Source organism: Pyrgilauda ruficollis, unplaced genomic scaffold (assembly GCF_017590135.1).
Source record: "Pyrgilauda ruficollis isolate IOZ18807 unplaced genomic scaffold, ASM1759013v1 scaffold31, whole genome shotgun sequence".
Taxonomy (NCBI): domain Eukaryota; kingdom Metazoa; phylum Chordata; class Aves; order Passeriformes; family Passeridae; genus Pyrgilauda; species Pyrgilauda ruficollis.
The window spans coordinates 6452046-6472149 of NW_024524489.1; the positions used below are offsets into that span (position 1 = coordinate 6452046).

The 20104-nt window shown below is 37.9% G+C and overlaps 1 protein-coding gene across 4 annotated transcripts in view; it reads left to right on the plus strand.

Moving 5' to 3' along the window:
• The window catches only part of MACROD2 (mono-ADP ribosylhydrolase 2), an 842730-nt gene that overhangs the window by 179140 nt on the left and 643486 nt on the right, over positions 1-20104 (plus strand). For all 4 annotated transcript variants that reach the window (XM_041474169.1, XM_041474167.1, XM_041474166.1 and 1 more), the window contains exon 4: positions 3645-3674. In XM_041474169.1, the coding sequence (XP_041330103.1) occupies positions 3645-3674 (30 nt within the window). The remainder of the gene's footprint in view (positions 1-3644; positions 3675-20104) is intronic.

Sequence of the window (20104 nt, forward strand, 5' to 3'; positions counted from 1 at the left end):
TACAGTACCTCTGGAGCTGTAGTTTGTGTCATCATGGAGCCACTATTTAAATGACACCAGGAACTGGTCTCCAGATATGGTGCTCTTTTTTTTTTTTAACTTTTTTTTAAAAATTGAAGCCTGTGTTACTGGTGTAGCCAAAATTACATGAACTCTAATCTCTGCTGCCTCTTTAGGGCCATGGCCAATGATGTTTTGGATGGGGCTCTATCAGTGTGTGTTCTATTTTAGTCTGGCACAGCAGTCTGTCATCTGCTGGCTGCCTGACCACTCTGTGTATCTATTAAAATAATATTTCAAGTTTCTATTGTGAGTAGATTTTCAGAGTTAATGCCCAGGAAGCTATTGTGGTCTAGTTTTTGAGGAGGCAATTTCAGAGAGGTTGGGCAGGTCACTTTGAAAGGGTGATATGGGGAATGAAATGAGGTGCAAGAAGCCTTATGCACATTTCTTTGGAGCCCCTGTTACTCTTGTTTGCTTTCTTTTATTGTTCTTTGCCTTGGTAACTTGGTAGCAATTTAATCTTCCTGTTTCCTCTCACCCCGAGTCTCCTGTGACTTGAGAATCTTGTGCAGCTCTGGAAAAGAGAAATAAGAACAAAGGGTTAGCCAAGATGGATTTACAATCTGCAGTCATAAAATGATAGAGTGGTTTGGCTTGGAACGGACCTTAAAGATCATCCCATTCCAGCTGTCCTGCTGTGGGTGGGTGTTCTGGGGTGACACCTTCCACTTGATCAGGTTGCTCAGAGCCCTGTCTAGTCCAGCCAGGAGCCCTGCCAGGGATGGGACATCCACAGCTTCTCAGGGCACATGGTGTGGGGTGTTCTACCCAAGGCTGGGCATGCCCTGAGTGAGAGGAGCTGCAGTGGTGTAACCTCTGGTGCAATTTGGACTCTGTCAACTTTAGAGGTTGAAAGCTTCCCGGGACCTTCTGCTGGTTGCTTGTACAGCTACCCATAGTTGAACCTCTGCAGCAGGAGCAGCTTCCAAAGGGTTTTGCAAGACTTGATGGTTTGGGAGCAGTGACGGACAAAATGCAGCTGCAGATAAACACAGAGGGACTGAAAAGAGAGGCCATGCTTGCTCCAACGTAATACAATGTGATTGCAGCCATGGGGCTGTGCTGACCCCTGTGTGGGAGGAGATTCATTAGGTGCTAAGTGACAAATTACTTCTGTAGTGGTAAGACTTTCCCAAATAAAAAACGTGCGTTTTATTGAACCTTTCAGGAAGCATGTGAAAAATCTGGAAATAAAACTTTTTGCTTTTTGACACGTTGTTTCTAGAAAAGAAACAGTAAATATAAATCAGTCTTGTTCTTTCCTGGAATCATAGGAGTCATTCTGCTTCTATTATGCAAGCAAAATTAAAAAGTAGAGTCCCTGTGAATTATTACTTTATTTTCAACAGCTGTAGTAGATTCATTGCAGCCAAAAACCCATTTGAACTGTTTTTAGTGTTTCTATAGAGAAGTGTGTGGTGCTGACTTATATGTTATTAAGAAGATTTTGGAAAATATTGGAAAGATGAACATTGTCAGGAAAAGTTAATGAGAGAAACATAATTCTCTGAGAAGCCATTGAATGAAAGTTTGCAGTGGGGATGTTGGCTGGATATCCAAAGAAACTTTTTTAGCAGTGGAAACTTTGGTAACAGGTTTTAGCTGTATGTCTCGAGTCTCTCAGACATAATAACTGAAATCCTAGAACGTGACTCATGTAAGGATTAGAATAGTTTAATTGTAGGTGTATTCTACAGTGCGAAAAAATTAAGCTGGAATAGCAGGCGGTAGATGACATTTGGTTCCTTTCAGTTTCTTCTGATAAGAACTCTCCTGATTTCTATAGCAGATAAGTACTTTTTACTGCAGGGAAAGTGATGTTACCTGTTACAGGAGGTCTTCAGAAGCAGCTGTAGAAATATGTGAGGCTTTATTTGTGGTTTTATTTGTTTCTTTGTTTAATAGTGAATTTCAGTCAGGGCAAGAATGAGGTAAATATAGCAAGATTGACGTTCTTTGCAGTGTGTCTGCACACATTTATTATTACCATCATCATGTATTTGTCAAAGGCAGTGTATACATGGCAGTATTTGTTCTCTGCTAGCACCTTAGAGAGGCTAGGCAAGAGTTGTTCTTCACTTGCAGATAATTTTGTTGTTGTTTTTTAAAGTTTTCCATTTTGTGCCTGTTGCTCCAACCTTTCTGTGTCTCCAAACAAGCACTTCTTTGAAAATGGCTCCAAGTTACTTTGTTTAGGAAAAAAAGGATTTTTTGTCCTGTTTTCCTTCATCTAATGTTCCAGGGTACTAGAACCAGACTTGGATGAGGAAAAGGCATGAGAACATCTCTCTAGGTCTTGGTTTCAATGATTCCTCAGTGACAGTAGGGCAACTAATCCTAAGATGAGTAACTTTGCTTTGATTTGATATGGTCAGCTATGCTGGATATAAAACTGTATTTTTTTTTTTTCTTTAAAGAACATTGCATTTTGACTAATGTAGAATACTTCTTGAGTAATGTAGAGGTACTTTCGAACATGGATCTTGGCTGTGATGGAAAATCTGGTTTTACTGCGCTGTCAAGCAAAGCTGGCTGCAAATGTTTGAGGCGAAAATGGATGTTAAGTCCAAGGTGTTTGTAGAATATCTGACAAAGAAGAAAACAAAGATAATTGTCAATTTTATGTAAAAGTCTCAAGAAAGTGATGAAAAAAACCCAGCTTCAGGGAATTTGCTGTTTACAGACTTCTGTTGAAGAGACAGAGCAAAATGACGTACACAGGATAAATTAGGCATTTTCTGTATGTTATTGTTTATCTTACTATATACCCTGTCCTGGAGCCAGACGTGGTTTGAGGTATCTGTTCTTTACTCATCAGAAATGCCTGTGTCTCTCCTTTATGCTCTTACTTTGTTTCAAACATATTCTGATACAAGGTTTTTTTCCCACACATCTAAAGGACAGGTTTAGAAGCTTAGGCGTTCCTTCTGTTTCTGCCTAGGCACTGAAAGCAAAATATTTGGCATGACTCCAATTGTGCTAGCTTAATTTGAAGGACCATCTTGTATCACCATGCTCTGAAAATTGCTTTTCATAAGTGATTTATCAAGTTCTGGCCTGGGTAGCTGGATGGTTACAGTGCTGAGTCAATTAAGCCTGCTGAGGGAAATCCCAGCTCAATTGCACAAACCCTTTTACATCAGTGGAGCCAGGATTTCTCATCATCATCCCCAAAGGTCCCATGGCATAGAAAACAAGGAGAGATAATCAGAAGTTGCATCAAAGTCTATTTAAGTTTCTCTGCAATGAAAATTTTAAATTAATTTGGTAATCACAAAGGAATATGGTTTATAGAATTATAAATGCAGGATTGTAATTTCATAACCTATTCAATGCATTAGCTTTAGTAATTGTATTATTGTTTTATTTATTAGCTTGCATTTTCCAAGATACTGCAAAGGTAAAGATTGTGATTGCAATTTACAATAAGTGATTGTTTTTGCATTAAGTGTTTTCGGGTAAGGGAAGAGTAGCAAAGTTACTGAAACAATGGACAATCTCTTGTGAAACATCTTCTATTTTGGTTCTATGTACATTTAGGAAGCTCAATGCTAATAATTCCCTTTTTGTTTTTCTTACAGCTAATTCCAGTCTTCTTGGAGGTGGAGGAGGTGAGTCTTTACATAATGCTTAATTCATTCTTAAATAAACATGAAATATGTGCTGGACCAATGCAGAGGTTAGTTGGTTATAAAAGAATATAAGTTCAAAGGTTAAAAATATAAATTTATTAGATGAAGAAATTCACCAAAGTCCATAATCTTTCCTATCATCAAGAGGTAAGGTTTGCAACTGCTGCTGAATTTGGTTTCAACTCTGGGTCAAAGTAGGGGCTGACATGTATATGAGGCTGGCTAAAACATAAAGGAACTGCTGAACTGCTTTATGCTGTGTTGTGTTTTTAGGCATTTAGGCTTTTTCATTTACCCCAGGGGAATCTCAAATGTATGATTAATAAACAATTTTACAATTTTAACAGAAATGTGGCAATATTAAAATACAGTGAAATGTAATTTTAGTAAATGATTGTGGCTTTATCTTTGTACTTTTTTAAAAAAATATTGTTATGGTTTAAACTTCGTTGCTTACATTACTCTTCTTGCCAGAATAGTCAAGTAGATCTCAATATAAATCTTTGGTGCAAGTCAGAGACGCTACTAATGTGTCTACTGCTAAGGCAGGGATGCTCAAGTAGTTATAACTGGATTGCTTCCAAATACATGGATGCTGTTGTATTTTAGTAGATTGAGCTATTTTACTTTTGGTATTTCTGTAGTACTGTGGCTGTAAAATCTACGTGAGTGATAACAATTCAGGAAAGACAAACCCATAAAGAGCTTCCTCTCAGTTTCAGTGACTTCCCCTGCCACCCAGAGGGAAGTAAGAGAGCTCGGTTCTGGAGATTTCACAGCGCAGGAGCAGTACAGGCAGCAACTAATGCTCCTTCCTGGTGGGAGTTAAAAGAACTCTATGATCAGAGATTACATATGTAAGGGTAAAGGAAAGGGCTCTGTAAAAAGACAGGAGATCTCTGTTGCTTGTGAGGCTGCAGGCTAAGTCATCAGAGCTTTTGTTTTAACTGAACAGGCAGCTCTTATTTTGGACTATGAGAAGGTGCTTGACAACTAAATAAAATCATCTAAATAAAACCATCACGTTCCTTAGCTGTGTGTCTGGACATTAAAGTACAGGGCAGCCTTACCTGTTAATCCTGTTGGATTAATGTGTTTCTTTTGATTTGAGTTAGTTGTTTGCAGTATACCAAATTTTTCTTTGTTTAAAAGATAATCCTTTAGGAGGTAATCCTTCGCTAGCTGTTCCTGTTTTTGCAGAGCTGTTCCTGTACCTCCCCTCCAGCACTTGCTCCCAGCTGGTAACATCGAAAAAAAATATAAATCAATGCAAATGTTCAAATTCTAATCAGGTTCCCAGTGCACTGCTGCTGCTGAAAGGATTTGGCTATTAACTTTCCGTGTTATTTATTCAGCTGGACTGTACTTCAGAAGTTGATGTCTGTTCAGTGTGGCCCTTGATAATGTGGCTCTCCCTCTGCAGCAGATGGGATCAGCCTCTGCTATGGGTCAAATTTGTGCTATCAGCTAACTCCCTCCCTCCCTCCCTCCCTCCCTTCTCCTGCCCTGACATCCTTTGGGGCTTTTACTGTCACTTTAAAAAATCCTTTGGGGCTAAAAAGTGCCTTTGGGGTTATGGGGAAGCTGCTGTGGGGTTTGGGCATGCAGTGGGTTTCTGTGGGTACGAGCTGCTGCAGCCCCCATGGCCAGAACCCCAATCCCACATCTGCTGATCTCTGGTGGAAGGATAACAATGTGCCCTCTTGCTTGTGGTGCTGGAAAAATCCCAAATTTGACAGTTCTTTGGCTTAGAGGGTGACTGCTCATGGCTGAGGGGCTGCGTGTGTGGAGGTGCCATCCACCGCCCATGGGTAGGGTGATGTCCTCAGGGCACACTTGCTTGGGGTTTCCAAATTTTCTGAATAAAAATCCTGAAAGTTTCATTGTCAAAGCACTCTAGATTTTGAACAGGTGCCGCAGGATGCATGTTTTGAGAAGGGAAAAGTGTGTGCAGTCTGCAGGCCAGATCCTGCTCAGGGGTACACAACATGGAGGCAGCCCTGGGCAGCCACCCACCTGCCACAGGCAGATGGAGCCTGGAGACCCTGGCTTTTGGAAAAATGGCTTGGTACTCTCCACAGGCAGTTTTCTGTAGAAGAAATTGATTCCCAGTGGAATGGTTGTGGATTTTAAATTCTGGATGTATTTTTTCTTTTATCCAGAAGAAAGTGACGGTAGCAATCCGTGTGAAATATTGATAGTGAATTATTAAAACTTTATTATATACGTAAACCCCAAAGCCTTCTTTTGATTGCAGATCCTGAATATTTATGATAATGCACAATACCAGTGTAGTTTCACCAATAATGGGATTCAGATCTCCTCGGTAGTGCTTGTTAATTTAATCTCTCTGTCACTGCTGGAGGTATGAATACATGTCTTAGTTTTACAGATAAAGAAAACTGGAAATTTCTGCTTGTCCAAGCTTATGCAACAGGTGTTGTGATTTTGAGCTGCTTTTGATTTGTTCTGTGTTTGAAATCTTTTCAGAACTAACCACAAATTAATTGGAAATAGTTATTTGCACATCCTGATCAAATGTTTGCAAATCACTTTCCCTGGATGTTAAAACCATTCTCTTGAAGAGACCTGCTAAGAAGCCCAGTGGGTAACATTGTGGGTGAACATGGTGCACTTGCTTGCAAGTTCAGGGGCTGCTTTTGGTTTTGGATGGCTGCTTATCTTCCATGTGTCACCTTTGAGCCACATCAGGGCATCCCTGTACTTCGATTTCCCAGAGCTGGAGCAATGGTTTGTTCTTGCATTCCCCATTTAAATGCTGTCTGTTCATTTTCATGACCATTTGGAATGAAGAGATAAAAGCAAAAAAGATACCAGAAACAATTTTTCACAGAGCTGTTAATCATAAAATCAAGAAACCCACAATGGAGTCTTTAGTTAAATATAGATGTTGAAGGGTTTTTTCTGCTTTTCAAATAACTCTGAAGTTTCCAGGATTTCATTATGAGTTTGGTGAGTGAGCCTTTTTTCTTTTTCATTCTTTACTGTTTTTAATAATTGATTTTTAATTAGGAGGCATATTTCACTTTCAGGTCTAGATTTATCACACATTCAGCATCTCACTGCTAATAACTTGCATGGAGCATTATAACTTATTTGTGCATCATGTATTATTCGTCCCATTACGTTCAACACTGCAAGGGTGAAAAATTTTTAAGAAAATTACCTGCATTTGGAGGGAGTGAACAAAAACTTGATATTTTGAGGAAAAAGTAAGCTCTTTTAAAAATGTGTCCTGAATTTTGACTTCAGAAATCAAAGTGCCCTATTTTGCTTGGCAGTCTTTTTTCTTTACACTCTTTTACATTTCTGTTGAGGAAATAAAGCATATGATTTCATGTATTTTATTCAGGCAAAGTGAGCAAGAGCTGAGATTTGTCCTCCCTTATGGCTTTGGGTAGTCTGTGGGGATTTTTTTTTGGTATTGTGCTCTGCTGTTCCCAGAGTATTCAGTTATTTTCCTCATGGTTCATTTTTCCTGTACTTGATTTGCTGACTGTAATCATGTTCTTGTTGCATGCTGATTTCTGCATTGGCTTGATTTCATTGACCTTAAATTGAGGGTATATTTAATTTTGGATTTTTTTTTTTTTACCTCCCTAGGATTTTGTTGCCTATGCTAGAATTTGGAAAGGAGACATCACCTTTAATGTGTTCTATTATGATCATAGTTTCTTTCAGCTCTTTACTTAAAACTGATAATTTTGTCTTTACAAACTCGGAGAGAGGACAGGTTATATTTGTAGTCTCTTGGAAGCATCATTTGGACCCAGTTTAAGCTGGTTGCTCCAGAAGATCTGTCTGATTTTTCTGTTTCTCTCCATCTCTCTCTTTTTTTTTTTAATATATATATATATATTTTTTTTTTTTTGGCCAATGTAACTAATTTTTTTTCCTAGGGCATTTGCAAGCATGGAAAAAAAAAAATTAATTCCCATATAGCCATAAGTATTTCAGCATCTCTTAAATGTAGAGCAGACCTACCTGTCTGCCCTGCCAAGGTATAGTTTGTAGGCAGTTTTAAGCTGTTCTTACGGCGTGGGGAACTTGTGTTCATGGTCACAGCCGGGAGCTGGGTTTCTCTGTACTGCATTGCATAGGCACCATTTTGAACGTGGGATTTGCTGCTTTTATGTTATAATAGTAACACAAAAAAAGTATTTTCTCCCGAAAGAAATTAGCAGACTGACTTTTATCCTGGAGTTGTGTCCCTTCAAATGTGTCAACTGCTGTTTGCCAGCCACCCTGTCTATTTTTCAATTAATTTTGAGCTACTGAGCTAAAAAATCCAGTGAATATCCAGTCAGTAGTGTCAGGATGGAGCAGCTGACACAAATATCTTGACATCCCTCCCCTTAGCCAGGGAAAAATTTTTATTCTCACAGCTGTGTCTTAGGTACATTACTAGCCGTGTCCAGCCATCTTCTGATAGTGCAAAGCCTCCTTTTTTTTTTTTGCTGGAGATTTAACTTTTTTAATAGCAACTTGACATCAGTTTACTGAATGTATATTAATGACACTGAGAAGTGAAAGTTGTACAAGAGAAAATTGGAGGCAGGAATGAGAAGTTGCAGAGCACCCTGTAGCAATATAAATAACAGCAGAAGACTTTGAATACCAGACTTGCCCTACTCTTGCCCATTTAAAATTTGTAACAGGAAGAAGACAAGCCTGTTTTGTCCTAAACCAGGACTAGATGCTCTCTGTTTTGGATTTCACAGGGCTTGAGTTTGATATTTACATAATTTAAATACAAGAGAAGCAGGGGTTTAAATCCAAAGTTCAAATTTGTGGATGACGTGCGCATAACATGAAATGCAACCTGTGAGAGGGAGAGGAAAGAGTTTGGGAAAGGAGCACTGACAGGATTCTTTAATCAAGAAAATAAGCATTATTATTTGGTGTTTTTTTATGTCAGTCTGTTGGCATGTTCTTGTATCATGTCAAATGCATTTGTCAGATTGGGGTGTGCTCACAACAAATGGCTTCATGGAACAAACGTGCTTCATCTGGGATTTCAGCTACCTTCAAAAGCTTTCAGTTGCTTTGTACACTGCATTGTCATAGCCTAGGTATGTAGATAATGGCTATGAAGGTACAAAGATTTTCCTGGTGAATAATGATGATGAGGAGAACTGATAATTTAAGGCAAATGGCCATTTGCCTTTGTTCCTAATTAATCCTTTTTGCTAGAAGATTGCTGCTACAGTTCTGTAGGGTTGTTAAAGTGTTTTATCTCCTTTTACTATTTGCATGCTGTTCTTTTTCATCTCTGTAAATAGAGTGGGTTTGAGAGGGCTGTATCCACAAATTCCCCCACTGTGACTGTGTATCAGCCAATTAAAATGTTAATATTTATGTATTTTTTCTGCACCTCTGTGATAGTTCCATTGGTAGGCCAGGAGCTCAGGGTAGACTGTAACCCTTTTAAGGTGTATTCAGCCCAAAATCTTGTTATTCATGAGGTTTTTGTTGTATCAGATCAAAGCAAATAGATTTCTTAGTAATTTAACATCTTTTATAGAATTTATTCAAACTTACTATGCAAGCGAAGTCTTTCTTTGCAGGTCAGTTATTGTTGAAATCTCTCTCTCTCTCTTTCTCTGTATATATGTTTAGTTTTAGGTTTTGCCTTCTGTTATTGCTGTGGAGTTTTAGTTCAGCTTTAAATGAAAATTAGTGGATTTTCTCATTTTGTAGTGCATTGAGAGATATAATGATGAAAGCTCTATAAATAAATAAGCACAGTTTATTTCAAAGGACCCTTAACATAAACTGCTCTGGCTGTATTTAAAATGTGTGCTCTACTCTAGTTTCTTTTTTGTTTTTGTTAAAATATGATATATATTTTGCTCTTTGGCTAAATAGGGTGCCAGCTTCCTTTCTCCAGTCTTTTTATACAATCTTATGGGTAATAATCATAAACAGGAAGTCTGTGGGTTGATTTTAAGTATTTCTCAGTTGTTGCCTAATTGTATCCTGCTAATTACTCTTTCCGAGCAGTTAGTTAAAAATAAATAAATAACTCTTATTTATAGGAATTGATACAGCTATATGATCAGTTTGGGTTTTTCTGATTTGGTTTTTTTTTTTTTATACATGTTCAGCCTGTGATTCTTTAAAGGGGTGCTCCTGTTCCAGCTGGTGATACAGAAACATGACTGTTTCGTTCATGAAAATAAGACTTAGTCCATCCAGTCATACTCACTGCTATCCTCAGCTTTTTAATACTGCTGCTGCGTTGCCTTAATTGGGCATTAGGAAGTGATGTTTTATATTTCGCTCCTCAGTTACTGAGTGCTGAGTCCACAACACTCTGAACTCACACTTAATTGGGAGGTCTTTTTCTGTCTCAAATAGACCATTGCGCTAACTCTCCTCATTTTGTTTAATTTTATTATGGGGTAATTACAGTGTTATGTACTCAGAAGTAAAGCATGAAGATACACACTGTCTGCTCTCTATCTATGCGTTACTTTCATGTACATATGTGTGGGCATGTTACTATAGGTGTTTTTTATGTGATCTTGCAATTGCTTCATGAAGTTAGATTTAGCATTTGTGTACGTAAATAAATACATAAAAATAGGACATAAATTTTTTTAGACTGGGACCTTTAGTTCATGGTCATTGAAAACTTGAGGCACTCTTGATATAAATCCAAGGTGAAAAGGCAGGTGGTTATGTAAGGCATGTATTTAATTCCTTTTCCTTTTTGTTTCATCTTGGGGGACAGAACTCCAAATCTGAGAGAGAGATCACAAACCTTCCCTAAATGACAGACACCACGTGATGTATGAGGCAATTCACTGTCCATTTGTTATGCCAATGCAAAGTGATCTAAAAATATAAACACTTTTTCCCCATACACACACATACATGTATGTCTCACATGTCTTGAATGTAGAAAACACAATTTTTTCTCTTAACAAGGTGCTGCTCAGTCATTTTAGGAACCTTCTGCCGAGGCTCTCTTCCCGTAGCTGAAGATGAGGGGCACAGTTTCCAAGAGAAAACGGGCTGGGAGTGCCGAAAGTGACGCACATCTCTGTGGGTTGCAGTGAGAATCAAGTTGAACATTTGAGTATATGTACCAGTCTACAGATGATGTTTTTTTAAAATTAAGCAGTTGGTTGGTTTCCTTAAAGAAAAATCTGTAAATTGGGACATCTGTCAAAGCTGTTCAGTTTCATGCCGAACAATTTTGACAGTGTCCTTTTTGCTGAGGTAAGAATGAAGAGAACACGGCAGGAAAGACATGATTTGTTAGGCTCAAACAGTGGGTGGTGATGTTTGTAAATCTGTTATTCAGAGGTAAGATCTACAGCTATTTTCCTGGTCCTGAGGAGACCCAGGAAAGGAGGTCCTGTAGGAGGACCAGGCTACAATAGGAGGAAAATGCGAAAGGCAATTTAAAACATTGAAGATTGTTTTAATTGGTTTTACAGGGGGGTGTTAAAAGAAATAGAAGTGAAATAAAGGAGTGATGGAGGTACTTGACTTGTAGATAGAGAGACACTTTTGAATATCAACCTGTTTACTGAAGCTTTCATGCTGGTATGCCTAAATAAAAAACAAAGTCCTTAATCAGTAGAATGTTCCTTAAAAGTATCTGTAAGCCCCAAGTGCATTAATTTCTACATAAAATGTGTATATAGGTGTGAACACGAAGGCATAGAAAAATGGCACCAGCTGTTTGCTGATTCTTGTTGGTTATTCTTTTAAAATGTCCACATCCAATAAAATGAGAATATGGGCATTACATGGCACTCACAACTCCCAGAAGGAGGGAGAAAATTTCTGTACTGCTGTCTGATGTACTGACCCCAAAGGTCAGAGATTGGAGATTGTCATGGTCCTTAATTCCCCACCTCCTATAATGAAAAGAATTCACAATAGTTTCTTCTTTCTATTTCTAATGAAAGTAATTACATCTTAGTCACTATATTTTCAAAGACAATTTGGAATAAAACTTAGGATTAAACTAGAGCCAAGGAAAACCCAAGTATTTGAAATTACAGATATTACAGAAAGAGTTTACAATTCTCCTCTTGCTGCATAGAATGAAGGAATATGAAATCAGGTCTGCATTCACCTCTCACCTTCTATTTCAAATTTTCTGCTCCTTCTGCAGAGCTTCACTGCTCATTTATGAGTCGCTCTTTCCTGATCATATTTTTCCAAAGTTCTTTCTTCTAAGTAAAGTGCTTACACATTATAACATGCAGCTTATCAAAAGCCAGGAAAATCTCGGGCAGAGTAGATGGCAGGATAGTTGAGTCTTGGAAAAATCTGTCCTCCTTTTTTTGCAGTGTGCTTTTGTTCCCTCTAGCTTTAAGAACCCTGTATCAGACAGTGTGAAATGGAATGAACTTGTGGCATAATACAGAAAATGAAATGTTGTGATTGGTAATGAAGGATTAAAACTCTTACATCTGTGGAGCTGCTTTTTAAGAGACATTAGTGGAAGAACTGCATGTACAAGTCTGTCTTTGCAGTTGCACATCTTTTTGAATTGGTAATATTGGGTGGCAATGCAGCTTAGAGTTGCTAATTTTCATTCTAGTGACATATGGAAGACTACGAAGCAGACAGTTCTTGTGATTTAAGAAACAAATAAAAACCTCCCTGCCCTTTTTAAGGCTTCAAGTTTAGCCTGGATGACTTTGTAGCAACAATTTAGACTTCATTTTTTTTAAAACCAAATGTAGTGGGGAAACAGTAACCTGAGATGTGAAGTGACCAGGGCCAGTAACTGCTGAAGATGGTGTGGACATGAAGGAAAACACATGGTAAACCTTGTTTCTATGAGCATTATTATCATGGAATCTAAATACTCTACAGACCTAATTATTTTGTGAACAGAGAAGTAATGTTTTCTCCAGTTTCCAGTTGGAAAATGAGACTAGAAAACCCTATGTTTTGCAAAAGGTCCATGTAGAAAAGAGCAAAAATCAGCTCCCTGAAGGCAAAGCAAAAATGTAAAAACCTAGGTCAGTTCTACAGGTAGAAATTTTGATTCCTATTTGGAAGGTAGAGGAATTTTAGTTTTTGTATGAGTGTTATTGCTAAAAACAGGATGATGTTTGGAGGAAGGGAAAACATACTCTGCTGAGAGCAACTTTCTGACAATTAGACCTTAATTGGTGATTCAGGCAAATCCTCTAAGGGAATGGCAGGACTACCAACTGGAAATAAGTACTGCTAGATAAACAGTTCTACACTTAGGGACTAGAAGGGAATATAGAAAAAATGCGATGTATTTGAGGCTACTGCCATAAATAATTCTAAATACACAGAATCCACTGTTCTTACTTGGGCCTTTTTTCATTATGTTAGAGAAACACTGTATATTTCTAATTTTAATTTGTATATTATTAATAAAAATGTGTTTTAAAATATTTGATGATAAAAAGTTTTTTGCATTAATATCTAATTTGATTATCAGCTTTCAACAGCTGAAGAATTTCAATGTTTCTCCTAAAATATGCTATCTTGTGTTGATGTGTAGAATAGCTGGAGTTTTTTTTCTTTAGGAAGTCACTTAATTTACATATTTTTCCTTGTTCTTTATGAAAATGCTTCATTATGTGTAGGGTTCGTAATTCAAGTTTCTTTTAAACCTGATTTTCTTTTTAAAATGATGTTTTTGCCATTTGGACTGGCAGATCTGTAGTGTTGTAGTTTTGGCTACATATACAGTAGCAAAGAACAAAATATTTTTTGTCACACTTCTGTTACAGTTCAGTCTGTTCCTCTTACATTATGAGCTTGTTTCTCTGGTCTTCACAGAAGCATCTGCTTTAATTTTTATTGGGCAAGGCTGCAACTTAGCAAACTGGGGTAAGCTTCCCAAATAATTCACAAATGTGGCTGATTAAATCAGTTATGTCTTGGCTGAGTGATCTATGAGCGTATTATACACACACAATGTTAAAAGAATGTTATTAAGGTGCAAATCCAAGTACTTAAAGTTAGGAAGTGCCAAAATTCAAGTTGCCTGGAGGCTTCAGTCTCTGTGCATTTGTGTATGTATATGATATTGACTCTAGCTGTGCAACTTCACTGTTCTTCCAGCTGGAACATCATCTCAGTCATCCTCCCTGCTCAAAGCAAACCCATGGTTTGCTTGTTGAATATTTCAAGTCTGGTCTGCAAACCAGTATTTGTTATGGTATATGATTTGATGAGTAAATTAAAGATTTCATAGGGAGTTTGTCTTACCCAAAACAATGGTGTTATCTTCACCAAAAGAAGAAGGAAAAAAAACCAAACCCAGAGATTAACATCAGAATTCTAATTTAAAGGCCCAGGCTGTACAGCAGAGTGCTGATTTATTTGAAGAATGGAAGTCCTTTTGTTTCAAAATGTAGGTCTGATGAATTCCAAGCAATTCTTCAAACTGGAGCTTGTGTATCAGTTGAGGATGTCACGCCAAATTATAAATCATCCAGTTGAAATGTACCTTGAGATTCCCACCTTCTTCTCTACTTGTTCCCAGTCCCACTACCTGCATTTTACAGTTTATTGCTCCCTTATTCTCTTCCATTCCCAAGTCTGCAGGCTTAAATTTACATATTAAAGAGGAATTAGTTTTAGTGAGCATTTTTACTTAGACAATTTCAAACTGTGGTCTTAAAAAGGTGCTTTGATGTGATTAAGGAACAGAGAGCTGATTGAGAGAGGAGTGATGGGTGTGGAAACAAGAGTGGAGGGGAAGAGATGAGTGATAACTTCCTCTGCTGCTGGGCAGATGGTAATGTGAGACTGTGTTCTCAAACATTTGGGGTGCAGGAAGTGAGTGTCCCCTTTCTAACTTTTTATCTTAATGTTCACTTCTGAAAACAAGTCTCCGTGTCTAGCCAGTTGCAGTTCCTCTCTGCTTCTGGCTTACTGTCCAGTTCCTTTACTGGGAAATGGTTTAATTTTAGTCCCAGGCCAATTTCCCAGATTCTCTCTTTGAATTTGCGTGACTGTGCCCTTTCATTGCCAGCTTTATTCTTATGCTATATCCTAATCACAGCTTTAGTCACCAGTCCCTCTCATCTTCAATCAAATCATCAGCCTCTAACTGCAGGTAGTGGCACTTCTTCCTTGCACCAGTTTGTGCTGGGATGAAGGGAAAAGTGTTCTGAGCAGGCAGTAATTTCTTAAGCCAAATGAATTCATTACTCAGGCAAATGAAAGAGAATTGCCAATTTCAGAGCTGCTGCAAATGAAAGAAAAGTTTACAAAAGCCTACAGTTGTGGTTGTCATCTTTGTTTATCTTCCCATCACAATTTTGATTTAAAATGTTTAACCCAGTCCAGCTGTACCACAGTGGTCACTCTGTCTGCTGTTCCATGCCTTTTAGGAATGAAGGTGGTATTGTCACTGTAAAAGGATAAAACCCCTGGTGTTACTACCTTCTTTGTATTTCTTCACCCTTGATGACTGGGCAGTAATTTCTCCATGGGGATTATTTGTCCAAGGATGGGGCCCCTGTTCAATCCAGATATAACCCAGCTGCGGTGGAATTTCACCCTTCTCTGGGCTTACAAGCAATTAGTGCTGCAGGCAGGACTGCCTGACCTTGCAGGGAACAAAAGATGCAGCAGAAAAATTTCCCTTGAAATGGCAGCTGGACAATGAATTGGAAGATTAATCAGAAAATTATTTCAAGGCACTTTTTACAGCAAGGGTAAGTCACATGTCCTCACCATGAAATAAGATGAGAGTTCTTACATGTATAAGTTTATACATAGATAACTGGTGGAATGAATCTCAAAAAAAGGGATATTCTTAATAACACCAGCTACAGATAACAGTCATGTCTGAGTTTTGAAGGAAATTTGCTCTGATGACAGGTCAGTTTTCCATCAGGAGCTGGAAAATTGCAAACATATGATTATTCAAAAAAGATTATATCTGCAAATAAGATATACTAAGCAAATATGGTCAAGTTCATATGGGATATTATCTTTCCCTTTGAGACTTGATTCAGCAGGAGCAGTTGATTTTTTTTTTTTTCCGACATAAAGAATGTGGATGTTAGAGGGAAATTGTTTGACTTGTAAAGGAAAGAACAACCAGTGCACATCAAATATTAAATAGGATTCTGTCTTTTTCAAAATTAGTTCCCAAATTTGATGCTATAAAATTTTAGCAATAGTGGGAGAGCTCCCAGAAGACTCTTCATTATGTCTCATTATTACAGCATATGTGAGGCCATGGTACCCTTGGTTGCTATAGTTCCTTATGTATTCAGGAAAAATGTTTCATGGTTGCACAGCTGGATAACCTTATGTATCTGTAGATTTCTCCAGAAACCATCTTATCTATACCCCATAATACTTTGATTTTCCTTAGCAAGGTCATAAACCAGGCTTCTTTCTTTTATTTTTAAATTTTTATTTCTTAACTACATGGTAAAGTTTAATATCAGACCACAACTTTGCCTAGTGCTTCTCTGGGTTTTCTTAGTAAAGGGAAGGGTTTTTACCCTTTGGAAGGAGAAATTGCAAATTTTAGTATTGGCAGCACAAGTATGGCAGAGTTCACACTCACCTGATGACAGGTTTGCCATCAAGGATAACAATGTGGTTGTACTTGGTAAAAACAACCTGAATTCTTAGTCAGGTCGTTTTCTCATTTATGTTATGTAAATCCTAATAGTTCTTATTGAACAAGTTGGATCAGATCTCCTTTGGAACTCTTACCAAAAAGCTGTTTAAATAATATGTAGCTTTAGGTGCAAGATTTAGTTAAATATCTGTCCTGCCAGGGGAGACAACTGTGAGCAAGGCTTGTTTGCCACAACTTTACAATTCCAATGGTAATTTTGAAATTATTTCATAGGCATGAGCTATCCAGGAAGGCTGCTGTGGTCCTTAAGAGTTTTTTGGGCAAATTAATGCCTTAAAACTCAGGGACTATTTGTAGAGTAATAATTGAGGAAAGATGATTAAATATATGAAGTATTTAAATACTCATTTTAAGCTCACAGTAATTCCTGGCAAATTGGAGTACCTTGGCATTTAGAGAACTACAAACTTCTGGTGGTGTGTGAACTTCCATTTGATGTGAAATAGAACCTTTGGGATCACACATTTGTGACATCCACAGTTGTCTTTGGTCATACTGAGTCTGATCTGTCATGGTGGTGGGATCTGGAAGTTTGTGAGTACAGTTCCCCCTAAGATGGTAGAAGACAATTGGAAAAACACTTGTTTGATTGAACCATGGAGATCATTCCTTTCTCTCATGTGACCCTGTACACAGGCGTCACAGCTGCTGATCTTTAGCAGGTCTGGGAAAGGGTATTCCAGCTGTTTTAAAAGATTCTGTATCTAATCAGGGGAAAGCAAGACTCATTCAGAAGTAGCAGTTTTGCTTTGGTCACTCTTGGTGGATCATTCTCAAACTCCTCCCTGTCTTCTTCATTGTTACTCCACAGGCAGTCTTTTCAAGTTCATCACTATCTATGCCATCATGCCATTGAAACATTTTCCCTGAAATCTTAATTTATATTTTTTGATTGTTGGTACAACTGTAAACCTGAAATTAAAGGATTCCTGTTGCTTTCAGCTGGGAGAGAAGCTGTTATAGCATTCAGTGCCTCATCTGTGAGCAAAGCAGGTGCCTGTGAAAGGATCAGGACACACAGGAGCTTTGTAGACTCATTAGTTTCTTCCACACTGCCCGATCTGGTTTTGCTTTTGTAGCGCAAAACATCTGTCAACAACAGTGCACCTGAATTTCTAGGGAGAGAGATGCCAGCAGTACTCCTGCCTGCTCCTTTTTGGGTAAATCTCACCTAGATGCAGTTGTCCTGAAATTACAAAAGGGAGCAAATTGCTGTCTCCTCCTCATCTGTGGGAATAAATCAGAAATGGGAGCTGTGGGCTTGGCATTTAAGCATTTCCATTTGTAGTACACTGACATACTAATGATGGTAATTTTGCATTTGTTACTACATGCCTAATCTAATTAAGTTTCTCTTAGGGTACAATTGTTGTTTTCTGTATTTAATTATGTAACCACCAGGTGCAAGTGTTAATAGTAGCTGAATTGAGAAGGCAGTCTTTTATCTTTGTACTATGTAAGAATTTTTTTCTGTATCTTCAGTTTCCAGTGAAAGAAGCGCTTACAGTATTTGATTGCTCCAAGGAGTTCTAGTAGCACTTCTGATTGATATACATAGGAAACACTAATGAGGACAGAACACTTACATTACTCTTTAATTTAGATGTGTTCAGAACCATTCGTGAGCTCTACATTTTTGTTTCAGGTGTTGCAATAGTTCAGACTCCTTTTCCCAGCTATCCTGTTGATTTTGGGGGTTAGCAGACTTGCCACACTCTGACAGATCTGCTCCTGTCTGTTTGAAAAAGCCTGAACTATGCAGTGGTCTGTTGTCTGAAGCTGAATTTCACGGAGCACAGGCAAAACTGCTTTTGTGACTGCCAGCCTGGCTCTGTGAACCTTTTGCTACCATTTCACCAATGCTGTTCAAAGATTTTGAAAGAGTTTTCAGCAGATTTCTTTGTCTGCAAGAATAAACTGAAGTGTTTTTGAATCTCAAGGATCTGAGCTTTGAAATGATGTAAGAGTGTGCTTGGAGGCAATTCACTCTCAAAAGGTTTTGAAATTATAACTTTAATTTTTAAATAAAGTGAACAGGAATTGCTGTAAATGTTTCCACCTGCAGACTGGCAATTGTTTTAATCTACTAAGTAAAATTAAGTAAAGCTTGTATTTTCTAGCTTCTAGTCAGTCATCAGTAATCTATAATTAGATAAATTTGGCATTGAGTGTAATACAAAAATTAGATAAATGATTGATGCGTGTTTATTCTAAAGCATAAAGTACCCATGCAACATTCCCATTACTAATGAAAGAAAATAGTCTGCAGAAGCCTTTTTTCAGCCTCTTGGCATTTGTGAACAAGTATACATGTCTGAGTAGAAGTATGACCTGTATGTACCATCAGATCAAGACTGCTGCCAGATGCCTTCTTCTCTTAGTTATTTCTCAAGGATTCATTTAAAGAAGGATTTTAAGCCGACCATGGATGACAAGTCAGTGGTAGTGAACCAAAATACACTGCTTTTCATTTAAGGATCCTGTGGGATCATTTTGCCTTGAGCTGTGAAGTGTGGTTTTACAGTTGAACCATTTTCAGTATAGAAACATAAAAGTTCCAGTTTATTCTGGTGCAAGAATGACAGTATCCATTGGTTTAATTGTACATCCAGGTAAACAAGCTGTGTCTGATTTTTATTTTCATTAAGCTTTCCAGGGATGTTAATGGTAGAGATTTCCCCCCACTCCTGCCATCTGAGAGACCCAAGTTACTTCAAGTTTAGTTTGTTTCTTAACCTTCAGGCCTTTACTTCAAACTCCACTCCTTTGATGGTTTATCACAAAATGTGCTCAGAAGCTTCCAATTTTTAAGGTAGTCTTTTAATTACTACTGATTATGCACTGCATCAGAGAAAAGTGGTTGAAAACTTTAAAACCACAAATAAACTATACATCAATGGATTACAGTAATGAATGCTAACATGCTGTTTCTTTAGAAAGAGCCTGTTAGGGACAGAAGACCATGTTTCAGGTGATGCGAAAAACAGTAAGCTTGACTTCTGAGAGCAGCTTGCTAGAGTTAGTAGTCAGGTTTCATTAAAAATTAATTAAAAATATTAGGATAGGTATGTTTGGTATTAGTTCATATAAGTCTTCAAATTAGTATCAGGATTAATGCTTTCTGGCAGCAAGGCCTGACACTGATGGCAATAACAACTTCTCAGTTCCTATATGCTTTTGGATTAGTTTTTCCATTATTCCTATTCCAGGAGCTGTTTTTTTCCCCCAGAAATACAATGATTTATTTGGGTGATAACACACAGGCTGTGGTATTTCAGAAGCTTTTATCAGTTTCCATGTAGGGATGCTTGGAAAAAAAGAAAATAACACTATCTTGCAAAAAATATGCTGGCTTCATTAGGTGCAAAACTGTCTCAAATGGCCCTTAAGCAGCACTTTGGCTTCTCCAGCTTCTCAGCATGAAAACATGTCTAAGTAAGTTATATTATTGCAGGACAGTGAACAGCTTGCTTCAGATCCAGCAACTGTGTATATTCTTTGGTTTTTCTCCCAAGTGAAGAATGTCGCTCTGCACTGTTTACATTTACATCTCAAAACGATTAGACTAAAACAGCTTCTTAAGACTGGGAGCTGGCTTTCTCTCAGGGAGAGCTTTACATTCAGTTTCCAGAGTCATGCAGTAGATAGACTTATTTTTGTGGGTTGTTTTTTTTTTTTTCCCCCCCAAGCTGATGCCATTTCCTTTATGTTCATCTTTCTGAAGATGTTTGAATGCTGTTGATTTTGAATTGTGCATGTTGGG